This window comes from Eurytemora carolleeae, unplaced genomic scaffold (assembly GCF_000591075.1).
Source record: "Eurytemora carolleeae unplaced genomic scaffold, Eaff_2.0 scaffold1573, whole genome shotgun sequence".
Taxonomy (NCBI): domain Eukaryota; kingdom Metazoa; phylum Arthropoda; class Copepoda; order Calanoida; family Temoridae; genus Eurytemora; species Eurytemora carolleeae.
In genome coordinates, this window is record NW_019397465.1 from 44578 (window position 1) to 66114 (window position 21537).

General features: G+C 33.5%; 1 protein-coding gene across 1 annotated transcript; it reads right to left on the reverse strand.

Moving 5' to 3' along the window:
- Positions 1-4256: 4256 nt before the first annotated feature.
- Positions 4257-21043, reverse strand: LOC111714441 (protein spinster homolog 1). The gene is made up of 9 exons (XM_023489546.1): positions 20937-21043; positions 18691-18759; positions 17486-17546; positions 16072-16147; positions 9783-9868; positions 8672-8780; positions 8067-8123; positions 6909-7027; positions 4257-4678 (listed from the first exon to the last, which is right to left on the reverse strand). The coding sequence occupies exons 1-9, from the start codon at positions 20953-20955 to the stop codon at positions 4600-4602; spliced, it is 675 nt and encodes a 224-aa protein (XP_023345314.1). The 5' UTR covers positions 20956-21043; the 3' UTR covers positions 4257-4599.
- Positions 21044-21537: the final 494 nt, after the last annotated feature.

Sequence of the window (21537 nt, forward strand, 5' to 3'; positions counted from 1 at the left end):
TAAACCTATGTTATATTTAAAGGGAGAGACCGGCAAAGTATGGTAGATGAACTGAGAATGTAATATTGAGGAGAAATTTGTTAGGATTCATTTGAGACATATAAAACGTTTTAATGATGTCAAATTTCTGAGTTTGAGCGCAAAGTCGACTTTCAAAATCATTAATTTGTGGATGGTTACGTTTTGAGAATCGATCAAATAACGACGACAAAAATTTAACAAAAATTCTATAGTTAACTAATCAGTTGTTAAGGGTACAGGTTGAGATAATAAAAATTATCTCTTCTCATCGAAAATAAGTAACCTATAACTTCATGTACATGTCTACTTGTTTCCGAACATTTTCTGTAGATTTTTCGATAATTTTTCACAGTAAGCCCCTTTCATTTTTCGCAAACACTCTCTTTAAAGGGAGTGTTCGCGAAAAATGAAAGGGGGTATAGGCTTAATGCGATAAAAAATCGCTTTTGATCTCTACTAATCTTACTTCTCTGTTGCGTCTATAAGGAGAAAATTGTTAAAGACGTCTCATACCGAATAACTTAGCGTCTATACAAATTGAGAAAATTGCAACATACTACTTAGACCGTAAAAAAATCAATTTAATTTCAAACAAATCATTCAGATATTACAACCTATAGTCATCGATTATCTTTCGCCACATTTGTATATAGTTTATATTTTATAATATTCTATTTTTTTAGAAAACGTTTTTAAGATTTCGAAAATTGTGAGTGGTGCGCGGCATTCTTAGATAGTTGCGCAAGCGACTAGAGAAATAAACAAATTAATTAAACAATATTATAAAATATAAACTATTTACAAATGCGGCGAAAGATAATCGATTACTATAGGTTGTAATATCTGAATAATTTGTTTGAAATTAAATTGATTTTTTAGACGCAACAGATAGAAGTGAGATTAGTAGCGATCAAAAGCGCTTTTTTATCGCATTAAGCCTATACCCCCCTTCATTTTTCGCAAACACTCCCTTTAAGACAGAAGAAAAAACAATCAAAGATATCAATTCTTACAGATTCAGCTTTCTATGAACTGTTGTATTTTTAAGACAGGGTCGACTTTGAAGTGTCGCAAAGCATTGGACTTTGATTTAATGGTTAACTCACACATACTAAACATCGTGAACAATTAATAACTGTAAAGCACTTGTTTTTAGCTTTAGTCTTTAAGAAGTAATTGGCAAAATTCTCAGATTTTTAGCGTAAGAGCTTGCAACACACTAATCACAGTGAAATAATGGAGATACGTTAAAAGTTGGTCCCTTCCGCTTGTTTTCATAGTTTACCCGAAATTATCATAAAAAACTAATAGCACATAAATTATTAAACAAACTCCGTTTTCCCCTTTGTAATGGTTAGAAAGTATGCACATAAATAAAGTAACTAAATAAATTAACAGATAAATAAACAAATAAAATAAATAAACAAATTAACAAAACAAAAAAATAAACAAATAAATAAACAAATAAATAAATTAACAAATAAATAAACAAATGAAATAGATTAATCACAAAGGTGGACTAATTTCCACAATGCCTATAACTCTATATAGTCTAGACGATATTAAGATTAATGAAAATACATAAAGTATTATTGAATTTGTTTTTATATTTTACCTGTTAGTTCGCTAATCGTTTTAGCTTGGCAATGACAAGTCCTTTATTAATGCTTTGATTAAAACCCCAACTTATTTGTAAACAATGTTAAGAGTTAATTTTTATTTTCTCAACCTGTTCCTAAACAACTAATTAGTTTACTGTAGAATTTTGTTTACATTTTTTGTCGTCGTTATTTAGTAATTAAAAAAAAATTCTGAAAACGTATTCACCCAAAAGTACGATTTTAAACGTCGACTTTGCGCTCAAACTCAGGATTTACAGATCTTTAAAACATTTTATATGTCTCAAATGAATCCTAAAGAATTTGTCCACAACACTGCATACTCAGTTTAACTACCTTACATAGCCGGTCTGTCCCTTCAAGCATTTTACCTGATTATCATATTTAGATAAATTCAAAACATTTTTGTTCTAAAGAACTCTTCAATCAGAGAAGAATATGATTGAAAAAATTTAAGATTCCAATATTATCTTCAATTTACTGAAGAGTTTGTCAGAAAATGTTTAAATAAGGTTTTCCAATTTTATTGGTTAGCTCTGAAATATATTCTAGGTATAGGCCTCCAGCCAATTATATTGGTTAGCTCTGAAATATATTCTAGGTATAGGCCTCCAGCCAATTTTGTGTTAAATCTCAACTATGATGTCTCTATTCAATTTATTGGATCAATCTAACTCTATATTATATAGAAGGTTACTAACAAAGAATAAGACTTCAGAGACGACTGAACGGAATTTATACAGTCCGTGTTCTTTTAAATTCATGTGATTTGCTGCAAATATGAAATTCTTTCTTTCTTTGCCTGATCATTAAATAAGCCTTACAATCAAAACAGGCGTACGCAAAACATGGGATACACTTCAGACTTCAGAGACGATTAATATATTCTTTACGTAGAAAATTATTTAGAGATAATAATAAAAGGGAAACAGTGGCCGAATTTAAAGAGTTTGAGCGGTGGTTTAAATTTAAGCCGCGGCTTAAATATGACGGGTTCCACTTAAAATTGTTAAAAATGTTTCAAGATTTAAGCCGGCGCTTAATTTAAACCGGGTTTTGGCAGATTTAAACCGAGGCTCAAATTCTTTAAATTCCATTCAGTATACATTCATGGTCAGATAAACCTTGTTCAGTACACGTTTTAGCATTCGCAATTTAAAATTCTGTTTTGTCAGAACTTAGTTGTTGTTTTGCCTCCGTCTGAGAAGAAAAGCAATATTTATTCGAATTTTTCCTCTTTGCAAAAGATTTGGCTGCCGTGTCGAAGATTTAGCCGCTGTGCGACAGATTTGGCTGCCATACCACAAATTTGGCTGCCATGCCAAATATTTGGCTGCCATACCACAGATTTAGCTGCCATGCCAAAGATTTGGCTGCTGTGCCACAGATTTGACTGTCATGAAACAGATTTGGCCGCCATGCCAAAGACTTGGCCATTGTTCCACAAAACGCTAACGATACATTAAAAAAATATTGCTGCTCTCCAACATTTATTTCTGTGCTCCAAGTAATTAGAGTGCTATGCATGGCATTTCTCAATGAGGCCAATCCTTAACAAACTCACTTTATATGTGGAAAATGGAATTTTATAAACTTTTATTCACACGTTTTAATTTCACATAATTCAGTTTCCTATAATAGGAACATTCTAGACAATAAAAAAGTTGATAATTGAACTAGAAATACAAAGAATATTTTAGAAATGTCTCAATAACAATTTGTTTAATAATCATAATTATGGTAATAAGAAAATCTATATCATTGTTTAACTATATACTAGAATATGATAGATCATTGTTATGGAGCTAACAATAAAAATTAATCCTATAAATATATATATATTGCAATTTTAAATATAAACTATATACAAATGTGGCGAAAGATAATCGATGACTATAGGTTGTAATATCTAAATGATTTGTTTGAAATTAATTTGAATTTTTTACGGTCTAAGTAGTATGTTGCAATTTTCTCAATTTGTATGGCCGCTAAGTTATTCGGTATTCAAACAAATGAAATCTTTAACATCCACAGTGGGTTCTTTTCAAGTAACCCGGGAATTTCTTGCTTATTAGAAGCAAAGAAGATTAATATAATTATATACTGTTTTGCGTCAGGGAAACGATGTTATCTTCCACATTTTTGATCAGATTCAAGGTAATAATACACGAAAAGTTATTTAAGAGATGTACGCGTTTTTTTGTATTGCAGTGTACTGTCTTTGGGCGGTAATGTTAACACAAGACGGATGTCACAGCCTGACATGGAATCCATTTTCAATAAAACCAATCTATGAAATATTCTGGTAGTAGGAAACTATTGAGAAAAAAAAGCGAAAAGCGAAATTTCGCAAAAACACAGCTGCGAAAAAGCATGATAAGGCAGTATTGCGCGAAATGACATTTTTGAATGAGTGCGCAAATTGCTGCTTTTTTCGCGCAAGTGTTACGCAACAAATTTTAATATTTTATGTTTTTTTAGGGGCACCCTGTAAATACACAAGGAAAATTGGATACACATTTTTGGCCCGTGTAGATATTAAGTTTACCATGTCACGTTTTTCAATCTTTAAAGAGAAGTTTTATACATTTCGAAATATCAAAATTAATAGATAAAAAAATTGCTTTGAAAAATGTAAGATCAAGATCAGTTGAAATTAGGTCTTCAGTCTTCTTTAACCAAAAAAAATCGTTTAGTTTGTATTGTATACATAAGAAAATAAATTTATTTCATGCTTTCATTAGAATATAAAAATCAGTAAAATATAGAAAAATAGAAAAATGTAAGATCAAGATCAGTTGAAATTAGGTCTTCAGTCTTCTTTAACCAATAAAAATCGTTTAGTTTGTATTGTATACATAAGAAAATAAATTTATTTCATGCTTTCATTAGAATATAAAAATCAGTAAAATTTTGAAAATCTTTAACAAATAGAGAACAATATGAAAAAAAAACAATATCACAACCATTTAATATCTTTCTGTTCATTTTCTTCTCGTCTTTTGTTTTCTAATTGCTCCAACTGCTCTTCTAACAACCTTTTAAACAAAAATAAAATATTTTCAGAATTTGAGAATATCTATTTACAGTACAGTGGGACACAGAAAGCTGTGGAATATAAGGTATAAACTTTGAAAAGTCGAACGAACATATGTACATAATCTCATATTTCACTTACAGAGTGTCCCATATCATATTGGATTGTCTCCAAGCTTTAACGCCAAAATACGCACATAATAATGGAAAAACCTGGTATTTTCTCCATACAAATTTTATATTAGCCTGATAGAAATATTTAAAATGGATAATTCTTTTTTAATTTTTAATTCAGAGCTGTAAACAATCTAATACAGTGGTAGGCGATTATATCAATACAATGAGGACAACCTTCGATTTCAATCTTAATTGATATCAAGCTTTTAAACAGCATGGATACACATAAACATGAAAACAAAGAGAATCTATCAATAAAAAAAGCTTTTCTTTGATTACTTGTAAACTTGTAATTCGAAAAAAACTTGTAAATAAGCAAAACTTAAATACAAAAGGCGTCTTCATTGTATCGATATAAACGCATACCACTGTATGATATAAATAAACATAGATAGCTTATGTACGCAAAATCACCAAGAATTGTACTGTCCGCGAACTCATACTTCTTGAGGTCAAAGTGTACTTCAATACTTGGTGTTTTAATGGATTTCATAATAGAGTGTAAAATAACTCCGGGAATGGAACTATTTGAACAACAATATTTCACTGAGCAATATATCATATTGACGAGAACTGAAGACGGACATGAGAAGGACTAAACTAACTTAAATTTCTCTCTACAGAACTCATGTACACCACAAGTACTCAATGACATAATAACAGCCAATGTTCACGACCGACCTAGTTAATCTATATAATAGGAATATCTTTAAAACATCTCTGTACATTTATATCTTTCAAGATGAAAAATGTCATCTTATGCGCAATCTATCTTTATCTATGGATAGTTCCCACTGTCAACAAATATTCAGAAAATCAAAAAAAATTATTTGCAACAAAAACATTTAAATAGCCCTTCCTTTTTAAAATGAAAAAAAGATGTGCACATTCCAATTCTAGTAATTGAACCAGGGGTTTAGAAAATATATTAAATAAATAAATAGTTAACAAGGTAACTTCACACAGATAAATACAGTAATTGATATAAATGTCGTCATCCTTTCACTGACTCTGGGTAAAGTCTATTTCCAATATGTAAATATTTAAATTAATCAAGAATATGGATGTTATGATTTTCATTTTGTATTTTCCTGTATTATCTGTATTTATAATATTATTATATAATATTATTAAGCATGAATGCTTTGTTTACTGAATTCTAATAAAATAATAAGAATTTTCTTTCTTTAAATTCTTTCTTTAAATATAGGAGAAATTATCCATAGAGCTGTAAATATATAGAGCTGTTTGTATACAGAGTAGTTTTTACCTATCCATAGAGCTAATAGTATAAAGAGTAGTATTTACAAAATGTTAAAATTACAGTTCTCTGGCTCTATCCATAGAGCTGTGAGTATATGGAATAGTATTACCTGATACCTATCCATTAAGCTATCTGCAGTAATATTGAGTAGCACTAACCTATCTACCGTTGTTTCTCTGTTACTATCCATATTAGGTATATAATGTATAAGTATTTACCTTTATCAATGGAGGTGTAAGAATATAGAGTGTAGTAATAACCTATCTTCAGATCATTTCCCTGGAGCTGTAAGAATATAGAGTCCAAATAACCTACCTACAATTTTTTTCTATGGTACTAATCAGTATCCATAGAGTTGTAAGTATATGAAGTAGTATTTACTTATTTACAATTTTTTCTCTGTTACTATCAAGTATCCATAGAGCTGTAAAGATATAAAGTAGTATTTACTTATCAACAGAGCTGTAAGTGTATAGAGTAGTATTAGTTTTTTTTCTGGTACTATCCATAGAGCTGTAATTATATAGAGTATTATTTACCTATCTACAGCATGTTTCTCAGGCACCATCCATAGAGTTGTAATTATATAGAGTATTATTTACCTATAAACAGTATGTTTCTCTGGTACTATCCATAGAGTTCTAATTGTACAGAGTATTATTTACCTATCTACAGTATGTTTCTCTGGTACTATCCATAGAGCTGTAATTATATAGAGTATTATTTACCTATCTACAGTATAATTCTCTGGCACTATCCATAGAGCTGTAATTATATAGAGTAATATTTACCTATCTACAGTATGTTTCTCTGGCACTATCCATAGAGCTGCAAGAATGAAGAGTATTCCACCAAGTACAAGAAGAACAAAGACTAAGTAAAGAGCTTTCTGCATACCCAAGTAGGAACTCTAGAAAAACAGACGAGATAAATTTTTCAGCAAGATCAATAACATGCAGGCGATGCAGGCCACACATTTAAGGCCATTATCAGCCCAAATCTTGAATAAATAGTTTTGATAAAACTATTGGAATCGTCGAAAAAAAACAGCATTTTCGCAGTATTTTTTAAGTTTTTTTCAACATAAAAACATTTTGCAGAAAAAGGTTGAGTTTTACTTATTACTTGTTTTTGTATTTGAGACCTTGTAGCCCATCCCAAAAATCTGTTTGAAGCAAATTGAAAAATCAAAACTCATAACTTCTTTGTTCTTCTTAAAGGGACTGTAAGTATACTTTCAAATGACCTTCCATTTATAGAGTAACATGTCCGAAATACAACGATTTGTTTGGTTTCAGATTTCGTAGATATTTTTAGTTTTATAGCGGGAAATTAAGTGGCTAAAAACCGCGCAAGTGTAAACTAGCACCGAGAGTACAGTGTACACTGTAACCTCAAGTCTCCCGGCACTTCTACATATAAATTTGGCTTGTCTGGGTGTCTGTTTGTTTGTTTGTCTGTCTGTCTGTTTGTATCCAATAAACGTCAAAACGGCTGAACCGATCGGGCCCAAATTTTTTGTGGGACATCTAGGGACCCCAGGGAAGGTTTATGAAAAATCAAAATTTCAAATATTTGTCTCCATCAAAATTCGATCGTCATTAAATTTTTAAAAATTTTGAAAATCCGCGAAATTTTTTGTGAAAATCCGCGAATTATTTTTGTTTTGTTTTACGATGTACACAAAGAGAACATGTTCACAACTAATTTAGAAGATGGGCGCGAAGCGCCCTCTAAGGCTAGTAATATTAAGTTTTACAAAATACGAATGAGGGCATCTACCTCATCGTTGACCGGACAAAGGTTTAAAGTGTATAGTTGTGAATCGGACTTGCCTCTCTATAAATGAAAGGTCAATTAAAGTTACGCTAAAAGCCACTTTAATTTTTAATATTACGAGTTATGATTAAAAACATGCAATAGTTCTGTTTAACGTAAAATTAACTTACCAAGCTTGAATCTAAACAATCTTGGTCATCTTCAGGACAGCTTGACTTAATAATGCTCTAAATATATAATTTTTGTCATTTTATTAAATTTAAATGGAAAAGGTGAAGGTTTAACTGTTTATCGTGTTTGGACAAAAATGACGAATAAGTGCTTTAATGCCAAGTATTCGGTGGTATTGGAGAAATAAAAATGGAATGGTTTTCAGAACTATATCATACAGGCATAAATCATGAGAGATGTTTCAAATGATTTGATTTAAATATTGTAGATTAACATAAACTTAAATATTCAGAAAATAAATTAACAATCCTTTTAAACTTACATCTGAGATGATAAACACTCCCTTTAAACTTACAAAATTGATGATTACTCCCTTTATACTTTCAAAATATATAAAAATACCCTCTAAACTAACAAAATGTGAAGGCACTAAACTTTAAAAAATCGATGAACACTCCCTTTAAAATTACAAATTTGATGAACAGTCCCTAAAACTTTCAAAGTTAATGAACAGTCACTCCCTTTAAACTACCAAAATTGATGAACACTTCTTTTAAACTTACATCTAAGACAATATCTCTCTCTCCAATCCCTTTAAACTTACATCTGAGATGAGACCTATGATATAAGGAGCTCCAGCTTCTCCAAGAGCATGGGTGGCCATCAGATGAATAGCTTCAGCAGTTGACCGCCGTACAGGTATTATCACATACCTAATCAATCAATCAATATATCAATCAACCAATCAATCAATGAATCAATCAATATATTTATCAATCAATATATCAATCAACTAATTAATATATCAATTAATTAATATATCAATCAACTAATTAATATATCAATCAAGCAATTAATATATCAATCAATTAATTAATATATCAATCAATTAATTAATATATCAATCAACTACTTAATATATCAATCAATTAATTAATATATCAATCAATTAATTAATATATCAATCAATTAATTAATATATCAATCAACTTATTAATATATAAATCAATTAATTAATATATCAATCAATTAATTAATATATAAATCAATTAATTAATATATCAATCAATCTATCTATCAATAGATTAACCATCATACCAATCAACAAATCAAACTAACAAATCATACCAATTAACAAATGAATCAATCAATGGGTTACCATCAGATAATCTGCTTCAGCAGTTGACTTCCGAACAGGTATTATCACATATATAATCAATCAATCAATTGATGGGTGGTTATCAGATAAATAGCATTAGTTGTTGACTGCCAGACAGGTATTATCACATAAATAATCAATCCATCATCAATCAATCAAAACATCTAAAAAAATGTGAAGCTCTCACAATCAACAATTTTAGTGTTCACCAATAGATTATTATTATATCCTTTCTAACTATCAATTTTGGAAAATAGCATTTGTCAAAAGAATTTATAACTAAAAAGAGCTGGATCCGGTTATGGTAAACACAAACCCAGAACTACAGAGACATCAAAAAAACTATAAAATGTTGTATTCACAATTTTTCAATGAAAAAATAGATATCTACAACATTTCATAATCTATAGGTTCAGAATACAACAATTTTATAAATTCTTTAGATGTATCTGAGGTTCTGGGTTAATCTGCATGATATTTGGGTCGATGTGTGACGGGCCAACTTTCCAAAACTTAGAAATTGAGAATAAAAAGCAAATAAAAAAGTAATACTTACAGAGACATGTCCACCGAAATTGACCAATTCATATTGAGGAAGGTTGAGCCAAGAGTAAAGATTGCAAAAGAGAGAATAATATTATCCTGAAAAAATATCAAAATTGAAAGACTTCTGATAATTTTCTAAAACCGCTTCAATAATGAAGTAATAAACAGATGTGTACTTAGGGGGTGGGGATATTGGGACTTTGTTTGGACTGTGCATATGCAAATGAGATCTTAATACTTTTGAAGCACCCTGTATTGCAATCCCAGGGGCTGCAGACCAGACAGGTTCTCACAGAAATATATATCAGGGATGAAAATACATCCCAAGTATTTGTAAAATATATATGGTACATGATGACATAATATGTTCATGTAGAGATTATTTTCATCTACATAAAGTATTCCTTTAAGTAAAAGTTTCATTTGAGATACCATACTGAACTTAGTTCTGGCCAAACTCTAGAGTATGATCAGTTAAAAAGTAAAGTTGATATAACATAGGAAATGGAATCTGTAAGAGACCCCAATATGGACCCCTCAGACCGCCGCCAGATATGGGAAGCACCGTCCCGCTACCAGTTATACTGCCTTACCTTTAATCCCACCAAGTTTTCCCCAGCTGCATGTTCCTTTACTCTGTCTTTCATTGGTTTGAATCCTGCATCCATGTATAAATTATCATGGTTATGATTATTTAACAAATAGTTTTTGAGTCTATTGACATTTTTTTAACAACACATTGTTATTTAGATCATTGCGGATCCTACTCTGTTCACAAAACCTGAAGTTGATATTGGGAGAAGATTCCACCAATACTGAGGTAACATTGATGGAGAAGTTTTCGAAAAACTTCATGCCCAAGGAGGCCAGAACTGCTGTCCAAGACCAAAAGCAAATACAGAATCAAAGGTTCCAAACTCTTTTTAAAATACTCAAACCTATAAAGGATCTTCTGAATCCCTCCCCAGATTCCAAAATGCTGGGAACCCTAAAAGAAAACAACTCAACCAAGATACAACTATCTTTAGCGATAGATAGTAGGCTTTTAAAGATAACACTCCTCCTGGAAAGCCCTATCAACTCAGATGTGTGTTTCCAAGGAGAAGAGGCGCAGTATAAACTAAGGTGAGGATGTTGTATGAGCTGTTGCTGGGACTGATGATCCTGAGAACCATCTACTGAAAAAACTTAGGATTCAATTCTAGAATTTGAAACAAATGATTACAGATCTTGACCTACAGAACGGAGAGATAATGCTGGTACTAAAGATCACATCCAAGTTTGAGTAAAGTTTAATCTCTGTACTCAGTGATTGCAGTAATGTTAATGCTGAGTTAAAGAAATACAGAGAACTCTTGCAGAACACCTGTCAGTTCATTCCCCAAGATTTTGGCTCTGTTATAAAGAAATGCTTAAATTGCAAGATATCAAACTCTCTTCTTTCACTGGGAAAGAAGAGGATAGTGAAAGAAGAGGATTATTTATTTCCATTCCAAGTCTGAGTTTTGGATATTCTTAAAAATTCCAGGAATGACCCATCTTCACAATGTCAAGGCTGAATGTTGTCCCAAAATTGTTATAAATTGAACAAGTTTAAATGGGATTTTTCAGTGTTTGGATGAGCGTCTGGGCAATCCTGATTGCTATGCTCTGCGCATCATAACAAGCATTGAAAGGTTCCCTGCAGTTGTGAAAGTTTCTACAAGCATAGTTGCTTTTTTCAGATTTTATTGAAAAAATTTCTGGCGACATTACTGGTGCAAATGTACTTATCTAAGATAAAATCAAAGTTTACACTACACCAGTGATGTCCCAGGATTATATTGGGATCTGTAGTTCAAAAACTAAACTAAGCAGTGTCCAGGAATGGGAGAACATACTTTCATTTCTAAAGCAAGAAAGAGACATTGCACTGAAAATTTCAAGTTTTGAGTCTAACCCCTAATATGACAAGAAAACAGGTTTCTAACCTATCAAGGATTAAAATAATCCAAAACTGTTGTTTCGCAACTCCTGTTGCGAGAAGGACCAGTTTATCATCCCTGTACAACACCTTATTTACCCCTGGATTTGGTGTTTGTCGCAAGAACAAAGAAGCTTCCAGAAACTTGTATTTTCTAGTTTATATAGTATAACAGGTTTTGAGTCTGTACTGTGTTGGCCTGAATTATCAGTATTCTTAAACTTTTTGTAGTTATATATGATCGCTACGATTATTTATTTACTGTGAAGTGTTTTGAGGACCAATGTGGTGAGTTATATTTATTATCTGTATTATATCGATATTTATTCCAGGTATTATAGTCTTTTGCTACAGTTTTTTAATGCCTAAGTAAATTGTTGTTTGTTTGAAAGTAAAATTTGATAGACGTTAGTTTACTTAAAGTTTTTTCTGTGGCTTATAATACTTTTTTCCATCTATATATTGTTAAATTTGTAGATTGAACTGCGTAATAAAACTTGAAGACTGATCCTGACTTTATTATGGAAAGATCAAAGAGCAGAGCAGCTTCCAGTCAGATCCGTAGGAACACCACACTGAATATCCTTACTCATATCTAGGGCAACTGGGTTGTTGCAAAACAACTGTAATGCAAAGTGTGTCTTGTGCAATGGATCAAATCACCTTCCTTTTAACCCAGTTTGCATGAAAACTGGTAAGAAATTTTCATGTGATACTTTGTCACTGATTACAAGGCAAAAAATTTCCCAATTTGCCTTTATCCAGATAGCAAAAAGCGGCCTTGTTTTAGCTATGCTCGGTTTAATAACGCCTGGTTTAAATAATTACTTTATTAACTGACAAAATACAAATTTTAGTTTAAGTTATCGGGAATGAATTTTTCAAGGTGACGTGGCAGTATTGAAGCATGTCTTGCCGTGCTAGAATATCCGGCTTCAGACTCTTCATGTTGGATCGTCTTTCGCCACAGTACTCCCCCCAAGAAGGCAAGGCGGAGTCACGGCGGAGCAAGGGCTTCTTTCATGACTTGTCTGTGAGGATTCCTTCTTGGTATAATTATAGGTTTTAGACTTCTTCTAGGAGGCGGATGACTTCGCGGCGGATGAATGATCAGGAGGATCCTTTGATTGTTGAAGAGGAGGACGTCCTCGAGGCGGAGGGGCTAAAGGAATCACTGGAGGTCTGGAATTCGGAAACTGCTGTTGTATGTTTGACCAGAGGAGAGCAACCCGTAGCAGATACGAGATGACCCAGAAACTCTATCGCAGGAACCACAAACTCACACTTCGGCAGGCCGATAGTCAGTCCATGCTGTTGACATAAGAGGAGGACTTCACGGAGATGATCTACATGTTGTTCTAGGCTGCTGCTGAAGATTAGGATATCATCGACATAAGTGAAACAATAGGGTAGATCGCCGAGGATGGAATCCATCATTCTCTGGAACGTGTTCCCTGCATTCCTGAGGCCAAAGGGCAGGCAAAGGAACTCGAACATGCCGAAAGGCGTGATGATCGCTGTCTTACAAATGTCTTCTTCCACCATCGGTACCTGGTAATATCCCTTCTGCAAATCCAGCTTGGAGAAAACTGTAGAACCGGCGATCCTCGATGAAAAATCTGCTGTATTAGGTAACGGATAACGATCAGGGATTGTAACTGTGTTCAGTCTCCTGTAATCTCCACAAGGACACCAGCCTCCATCCTTCTTCTTGACCATGTGGAGGGGGGAAGACCAAGGAGAGTTGGATCTACGTATAATACCCGCCTTCTCCATGGCGGAGAACTCAGCTTTGGCGGATGCCAACTTCTCTGGATCCAATCGACGGGCTCTTGCAAACACTGGAGGACCCGGCTGCGTGAGGAGATGATGTTTGACTCCATGACGAGGTTTAGAGGCTGTAAAACCTTCAGAAGAGGCTACGTCTGGAAATTCGGCAAGCAGGTCCTGGATGCACTTTGGGGTGGTGAGGAGATTGGCCTTGAGTAGAGCTGACGTGGAGTCTGGAGCAGTTGGAAGGACGATGGACGAATAGCTTGGTGAATCGGGGGCTGAAAACCCTCTGGTTTGAAACATCTAATAACAGGTTGAAATGCTTCAAAAAATCAGCGCCCAGGATGGGAATGGCTACCAGAGCAAGCTGGAAGGGCCAATCAAACCTGTGGGCTCCAAATCGTAGAGGTATAATCCGAGAACCAGAGCATGTGAGCGAGGAACCGTCTGCTGTAAGCAACCTGACTCCTGACGAGGTAGAAGAAGAGCGTGGAGCAGGAAACACTGATACCGAAGCACCAGAATCTATCAGGAATCTTCGTGAACTGAGTGAGTCTTGTAAATAAACCAAAGGAGTTGAAGTAGTCGGCCCGGCAGGAAGGGTATCAAGATCCTCCTGCCGGTGAACTAGTTTTTCAACCAGGAACACGGAGCTCTGCATTTCTTCGCCTTTGAACTCCATGATCGATGGTAATAGCACATGGTAGGAGACTGGGAGCGGCTATCCTGGCGGCTGCTGGCGTGAGGAGTAGCAGAGCGTCGGGAACGGTTAGGAACTGATGATCTAAAGGCGTTGACAGAGTGTTGGTCTTCCGGAGTGCTGGAAACGGAGTAGACTTGAGAAGAGGAGACTCTGCTTTGGTATATTTCATCTGCTTTAAGGGCGAAAGAGATGGGATTGGAGAAATCGTCTCTGAGCAAATGGGCGCGAATATCGGTGGGCAATCTCTTGAGGAAGGCTCCTTTAAGAAAGAAACAAGGTTCGTGACCAGCCGGAAGCAGGGCAAGCATGTTTGACATTAACTTAGAGGGCTTCATATCCCCAGATAACGGAAGGTTAGAAATCGCCTCGTACCTCTGGAAGTCCTCGAGGGCGAAAAACTTCAGCAACCGATTCTTCAGAGCTTCGTAAGGACCAGCAGCGGGAGGAGACTTGATAAGATTGAGAACCTGGTTAGCCGTGTCCTGGTTGAAGGAGGAGACACAGTAGTAAAACTTTGTAGAACTGGCTGTCACTCCCTTGAGCGCGAACTGGGCCTTGACTTGAATGAACCAGGCCTCCGCAGACTCTGGCCAAAAGGCCGGAACTTTCACTGATACTGTGTTTAATAAATCCAACGAGCTGGGTTCAGCTAGGGCTTGGACGATATCACTGTCCTTAGGCATTTCACTTGACGAGCGTGTAGCTATAAAAAAGTCTATAATGGCACAAACAAAACAGTCTATTTGCCTATAGTTTTGAACTAGGGGTCACCAATTTATTGACAATATCAGCTACACAGTAGACCGGGATGTAAGAATGGTGATGGGTCAAATTGCACACGCCTATATGTGACTGTAATGCAGCCAAAAATCTGCACAGTAAACTGAACAGCCAGGTGTCTGTACTCAGGTAGTCAGGTACTTCTATAATATAATGGTGCAACAGACAGTGTCTGTTTCCTCTGGATCAGGGAAATCTATTGGAAAGCAAGATACATTTAAATTAAAGGATAAAAGTAATTAAGAGAAAACATATAGAAACACTTTCTGAATGTTGTCTTTGATAGTCCTTAAATTTATAAAAGTTCAAGAAAAGATATGCAATCGTTTTAACAAATGTTTGGAGCACAGGTAAAATAAATTTGGACACTCCACACGGTATTCCAAACTTTTTCAACCTTTATTCAAAACATGGCACCCTGTATTCAAAACTTTGCCAACCTGTATTTAAAACATGGCACCATGCATTCTGAACATGCCACCCTATTTTCAAAACTTGCCACCCTGTATTCAAAGCTTGGCCCCTGTATATAAACCTTGCCACCCTGAATTCAAAACTTTTTACTCATTATTTAAAATTTACCATTATTATAAACTTGTCAATCTGTATTTAATACATTCCACCCTGTATTCAAAACATGCCACCTTGTATTCAAAACTTGCCACCCTGTCTTTAAAACAGGCCACCCTGAATGCAAAACTTAACACCCTGTATTTGAAACACACCACCCTGTATATAAAAATGTCACCCTGTATTTAAAACATGCCACCCTGTATATAAAAATGTCACCCTGTATTTAAAAATGCCACCCTGTATATAAAAATGTCACCCTGTATTTAAAACACGCCATCCTGTATTCAAAACTTGTGACCCAGTATTTAAAACATGCTACATTGAATTTAGAACTTACCACCCTGTATTTGAAACACGTTACACTGTATATAAAACTTGTCACCCAGTAAATAAAACTTGTCACCCAGTACTTAAAACATGCTACCTAGAATTCAAAACATGCCACCCTGTATTTAAAACATGCCACCCTGTATTTAAAGCTTGCCACCCTGTGTTCAAAAGTTTAACCTTGACTGAGAGTAGACCCCAGATGAGTAAGGGACAGCTGATGAGTATACTGACACCACAAATCAACGGATCTATCCTGAAAAAAAACTAAAATGTAAAATCTTGTGAAAATTATCGAAAGGAGAGAGGTTTCAAGGCGTCTAAAAACGATTTAAAGTTGTTTTAACCCTTAGAAGATTGATGAAGACATCCATTTTTTTCAATAGAGCTTTCTCTTAATAAATAACTAGTAACTTAGGAACCCAGCGTTGCCCAGGGTACTCATAATTGGTCGATTTTAACCGGGAAACTAAATTTTTGCTAAAGAAGCGATCCACTCAACTAAGACTATATCAAGGACATTCCCGTCGCTCTCCCGAGTTCCCCAATCAAAATTTGAGGCCAATCGCACCACCAGGGGTTCTTGAGTTATGATCGGAAAACAAACTAGCATAGAGACAGACAGAGATTATAACTTTATATAACTTTATATATATAGATTCGCAGTTGTAACAAAGAAGAAAATTAACAGAAATCATACCTTTTTAAAATAAAACAACGATTTTTATTCAGAGAAAGGTTTTGTAACAAAATATAGAAATATTGTCTCACAAATATCTCTCAGGCTAATATTGTTTTCAATGGTGTCAGTTTTCACAGGATATTTTTTAAACCTATGGCAAGTGGTTGTGCAAGGCCCATGCAGATCGAAAAAAAATCCATACAGCTTTAAAAAAAAAATTCTTATATATCATTTTCAAGAAATATTTTTTTTGAGCTATGTAGACTTTTTTTGCGATCTGCACGGGCCTTGCAGGACCACTTCCCAATAGTCTAAAAAATATCTTGTGATAACTGACATCATAGAGAACAATATTAGTAAAGTTGGACTGGAAAATGGGGTACACTAGTAAACATGCATGAAGCAACTATCGAATAATTATATAGTTATATATATATAATTATATATATATAACTATATAATTATATATATATATATCTATATAATTATATATATATAACTATATAATTATATATATATATATCTATATAATTATATATATATAACTATATAATTATATATATGTAACTATATAATTATTCGAAATTAACTCGACAGTTTAATGTTAAATCTTCCAAGCTCTTTATTAACCTTAAAGGGACTATCGTCAGAATTAAAGGTGACTACATAGAAATAGTGCTGTGTGGAATGTCCTAAACACAACCTGTTTAATAATGTGGAAGATGTGCAAGTCCCTTTTATAAGACGAGAAACCAAAAATTAAAATAATCAGTTTGCAAAACAAAAACATGGATATATAATCCATATTTAATCAGCCAGAACTTTTAGGGTACTTTTGTGAATAATACATGCCACACAACAGCGTTTCGCTTAAAACTACGCATATAATTTAAAATTGCTGAAAAAACTTACTTAGGATATTTTGGCCTAAGGATCCTTGAAAGCGTCATTCCCCCCAGTACACCAAGAATTCCTAGATAAATAAAATAAATATTAGCGATTTTTGAATAATAATAAAATAATAATGGTAACAAAAATTACCGGGGAAAAAAACAACAACAATAATAAGAAAATAATATAATCAATGAAAACTCAACGAAAATAATAATGTTTTACAACTACCAAACAGAAAAGTTAAAGGGAGTGACCGGCTATGTAAGGTAGTTGAACTGAGGACGCAGTGTTGTGGAAAACTTCTTTAGGATTCATTTGAGACATATTTCACTTTTTAAAATTCTGTAAATCCTCAGTTTGAGCGCAAATTCAACGTTCAATACTCCTGATTTGGGGGTGGATACGCTTTCAGAATTAGTTTTTTTAAATTATTAAATAACGACGACATAAAATGTAAAAATATTCTACAATAAACTACAGACGTCATGTTTAGGAACATTTTGAGAAAATAAAAATTAATTTTATCATCGAAAATAAATAATCTTGTTCAATTATTAGTTTCTATTATCTCATTATTCTAGTTTCTCTTAATTCACAAAGATGTTCGCAGATTCTCTATAACTATATTTGAAAAGACGACATTTAAAGAATTTGAAGAAATCTGCGAATAAATTCAAAGAAAATTAAAAATTCAATATAATAAGGAAAACGAAATAATCGATTTTAGCATTGATTTATAGACAAATTTCTTTTGTGAAATATGTTCCTAGCCATCTAATTAGATTACTGTTTAATTTTTACTTTACTTTTCGTTGTCGTTATTTAATAATTTAAAAAAACTAATTCTGAAAGCATACTCAGTTCAATTACCTTACATAGCCGGTCACTCCCTTTAAAGAAACTTTAATTAACCAATGGTTCCCATTTCCCAGGACCAATTTTGCAAACAAAATATCCACAACGTTTTGTCGAGGGAACCCGTGGTTATGCCAAATTTTCAATTTCCAGAAAAAGAAGTTGTACACAATTTTATCGTCTTTTGAGAAAAAAATCCGCGAATTTTTTACTGAAAACGGTTATTTTACTTAATTGTCCCAAGGGACGTAAAGTAGAGAATCATGGGTCCGTAATGTTGGCCAAAAAAGCGGTGTAAATAACAACAATAATAACATTTTTTACAACAATAATTTTGTAAAAATGAAAAATATTTATAAAAATACTACCTGAGACCATAAGAACAGCTCCGAATATGAAGGCTACACTATCTGGATGTATTGGTACTCCCTCCAAATCTGTTAAAAATCAAGCATCATTATTTAAAGGGACTGTAAGCCTAACTTCATGTGACCATGCATGCAAAAATGACGATAACTGATTTACAATGGTACCCTTGAAACCTTGTTTGAATTAGGAATTCAATGTTTTTGTTTGTCTTGCACATTTCTTGATCATAAGAAGTATTGGAGAAACTCACAGAAATAATCACTTTTCTTCTACATTTGTTTCAAGGGTACCGTTGTAAATCGGGCATTTCCATCTTTGCTTGAAATTACGTTCATAGTCCAACCAAGAAAGAAACTGAGTTAATGCTCTCTAAAGTCTAAAAATGTCTAACTCTTATATCTTTGCAACCTGAGTGCAAAACGTATGTGTTGCCCAGAACTTATTTGCTTCCTTGGCGGATTTAAGATGTAATAGTACCCAAATATAAGATTTTACGCCATTTGTTTTGAAATTGATGTCACGAGGGGAGGAAGGCGACCCGCACCCGTTTGACATCCGACCCGTAGATGACGTCACAAAACGTGTTTGCAGCATGCACTTACCCCTTTGTCGTCCGACCCTCACCCGTTGGCCTTCCGGAAAAATGTCTTAATTTGTAAAGGCAATTATTATAAGTCTGAAATAGTTTTTTTTTTCTTTTAGGCCGCGTCAGTCAGGCACAACTGGTTTTATTTAAAATTTAAAACTTTTAAAATATAAATTTTAATTGATTTGTTAACAAATAAAGCCTTTTTTAGATTACAGCATAATCTTTTACTGAATCGCACACCAAAATGCGAGATTTTATTCGAGCAATGATTTTTTCTTAGAATTTCAAATCTTTATGCGAGTTGATTTTTGTCATCTATTATATACCCAAATACATTTATAAAGAGTAAATTGCGAAAACCGCATTTATTACCATGGGATGTTCAACGTCGGTGAAAACTGCAAAGTCATATAAAAAATATTATATTTTCAGGAAAAAAATTACTTGGTCCTCAGATAAGCGACAATGTTCACTTTTTCATTTTTAGCATTTTTCGGACCATGCAAACACATGAAGTTTTTTAAATTCTACAATAAAAGTCGTCTTTAAAAAGATTATAAAAGTTTACTTGCAGAAAATACTAGGTTTTTTGAGTGTTATGTGCGCATTTTGGCGTTAAAGCTTGGATATAATCTAATATGATATGAGACGCTCTGTATTACCTATAAATCTTATGAATATAAATGTGGGTCGGAAGACACACAGGTAAGTGACGTAAATAGCGCAATGCTGCAAATATAATCTAAAATGTTGTTTGATCTGAATTTTAAAACTATCGCTGATTTCAGCAGGTAGATGTGGTACTGTTACAAACAAAAAATATCATGAATAAGTTTATTATATGAGAGATATCATGACGTCTTTATTAATTTTAAATTACTGCTTCATTCGTCTATAATTAGCAAATACAAATTAAGAAATTTTGCCGGAAGGCCAACGGGTGAGGGTCGGACGGCATAGGGGTAAGTGCATGCCGCAAACCCGTTTTGTGACGTCATCTGCGGGTCGGAAGTCAAACGGGTGCGGGTCGCCTTCCTCCCCTAATGTCACTAAACCAAAAAATCAATGGAGAAAACTACATAAGCAATTTTAATTTCAATAAATTGAAAATTGTGTTTTTATTTTAAAATTCTTTTTTACATATTTTTGCTTATACAGGGTTTAATTCCATTTATTTTTATCAATACAACATAGCAGTCACTTTTTAGAAGTGATTTAGAGTTTTTTAGGCTTTAAAAGACTCCACAATATTCTGAGAAGTTTGTTGTTAGTTCTAAACATTTGATTTCTATCACTCTGCAAAACCTTAACCCAGAGAAAATATAAATGTAAAAAAACGAACCTTAAGTGTTTAGGTTCGTTTTTAACTTTCTCTTAGATTTTTAAATCTTCTCTTAGATTAATAAGTTCGCATATATTAATAAATACAAACTTTTACAGAATACGGTTCTGATATGCTAGAACCATCACAGAAATTCATTAGAAATTCATTCTTGCCCTTCATTAGTCTTAACGCTCAATGCCCAGACTACTGTTGAATAAATATATATACAACCCCCCTTACCGTATGTCTACTAACATTGGAGTTGTCACAATTGTCTTCTTACCTGTATCGTATTTCTACTCAAATTGGATTTATCAAAATTGTTTTCTTACCTGTACCATCTAAATCCATTGTTTTGTTGTAGCTCTGAATTCCCTGAACATTCAAATTTTCCAATTCTTGATTAATAATATATTATTGTGTTGAAGAGATTGTTTATGGGTTATCTACAAAAATTTCGATTGCAGAAAAACATGAAATAATTATCAGAATTAAATACTTTTAAACCTAGAAAAACAGCAATATCTTCTACATTATTGTTTAGATAAAGGTTTTAAGGGCACCGTTGAGAATAGAGTATGGAGGGACAATAAAATTAAGTTTATAGTCCCTTTAATAGATTAAAATACCTACTTATATAGTATAGTTTAGTATAGTCGGTCAACCTGAGCAGACGTGTGTGTGTGAGCTCCAGATGACTGGTTAACTGGGAATTCTACCCTTTAGACAATATGTCAAACCTGTCACTCTGAACCGTTAACACAAACATAAAAAATGGCGAATCTTCTTCTTTCCCTAGTTACACTTTTAAAGTACTGTGCTCCATCAATCAATAGTGAAGATTTATCAGTGCTTGATTCATCACTAAAACGTAAACTGTCACCTCTTCACCATCATATTTCAAGATGTACCGATCCAGCAGATTTAGCAACA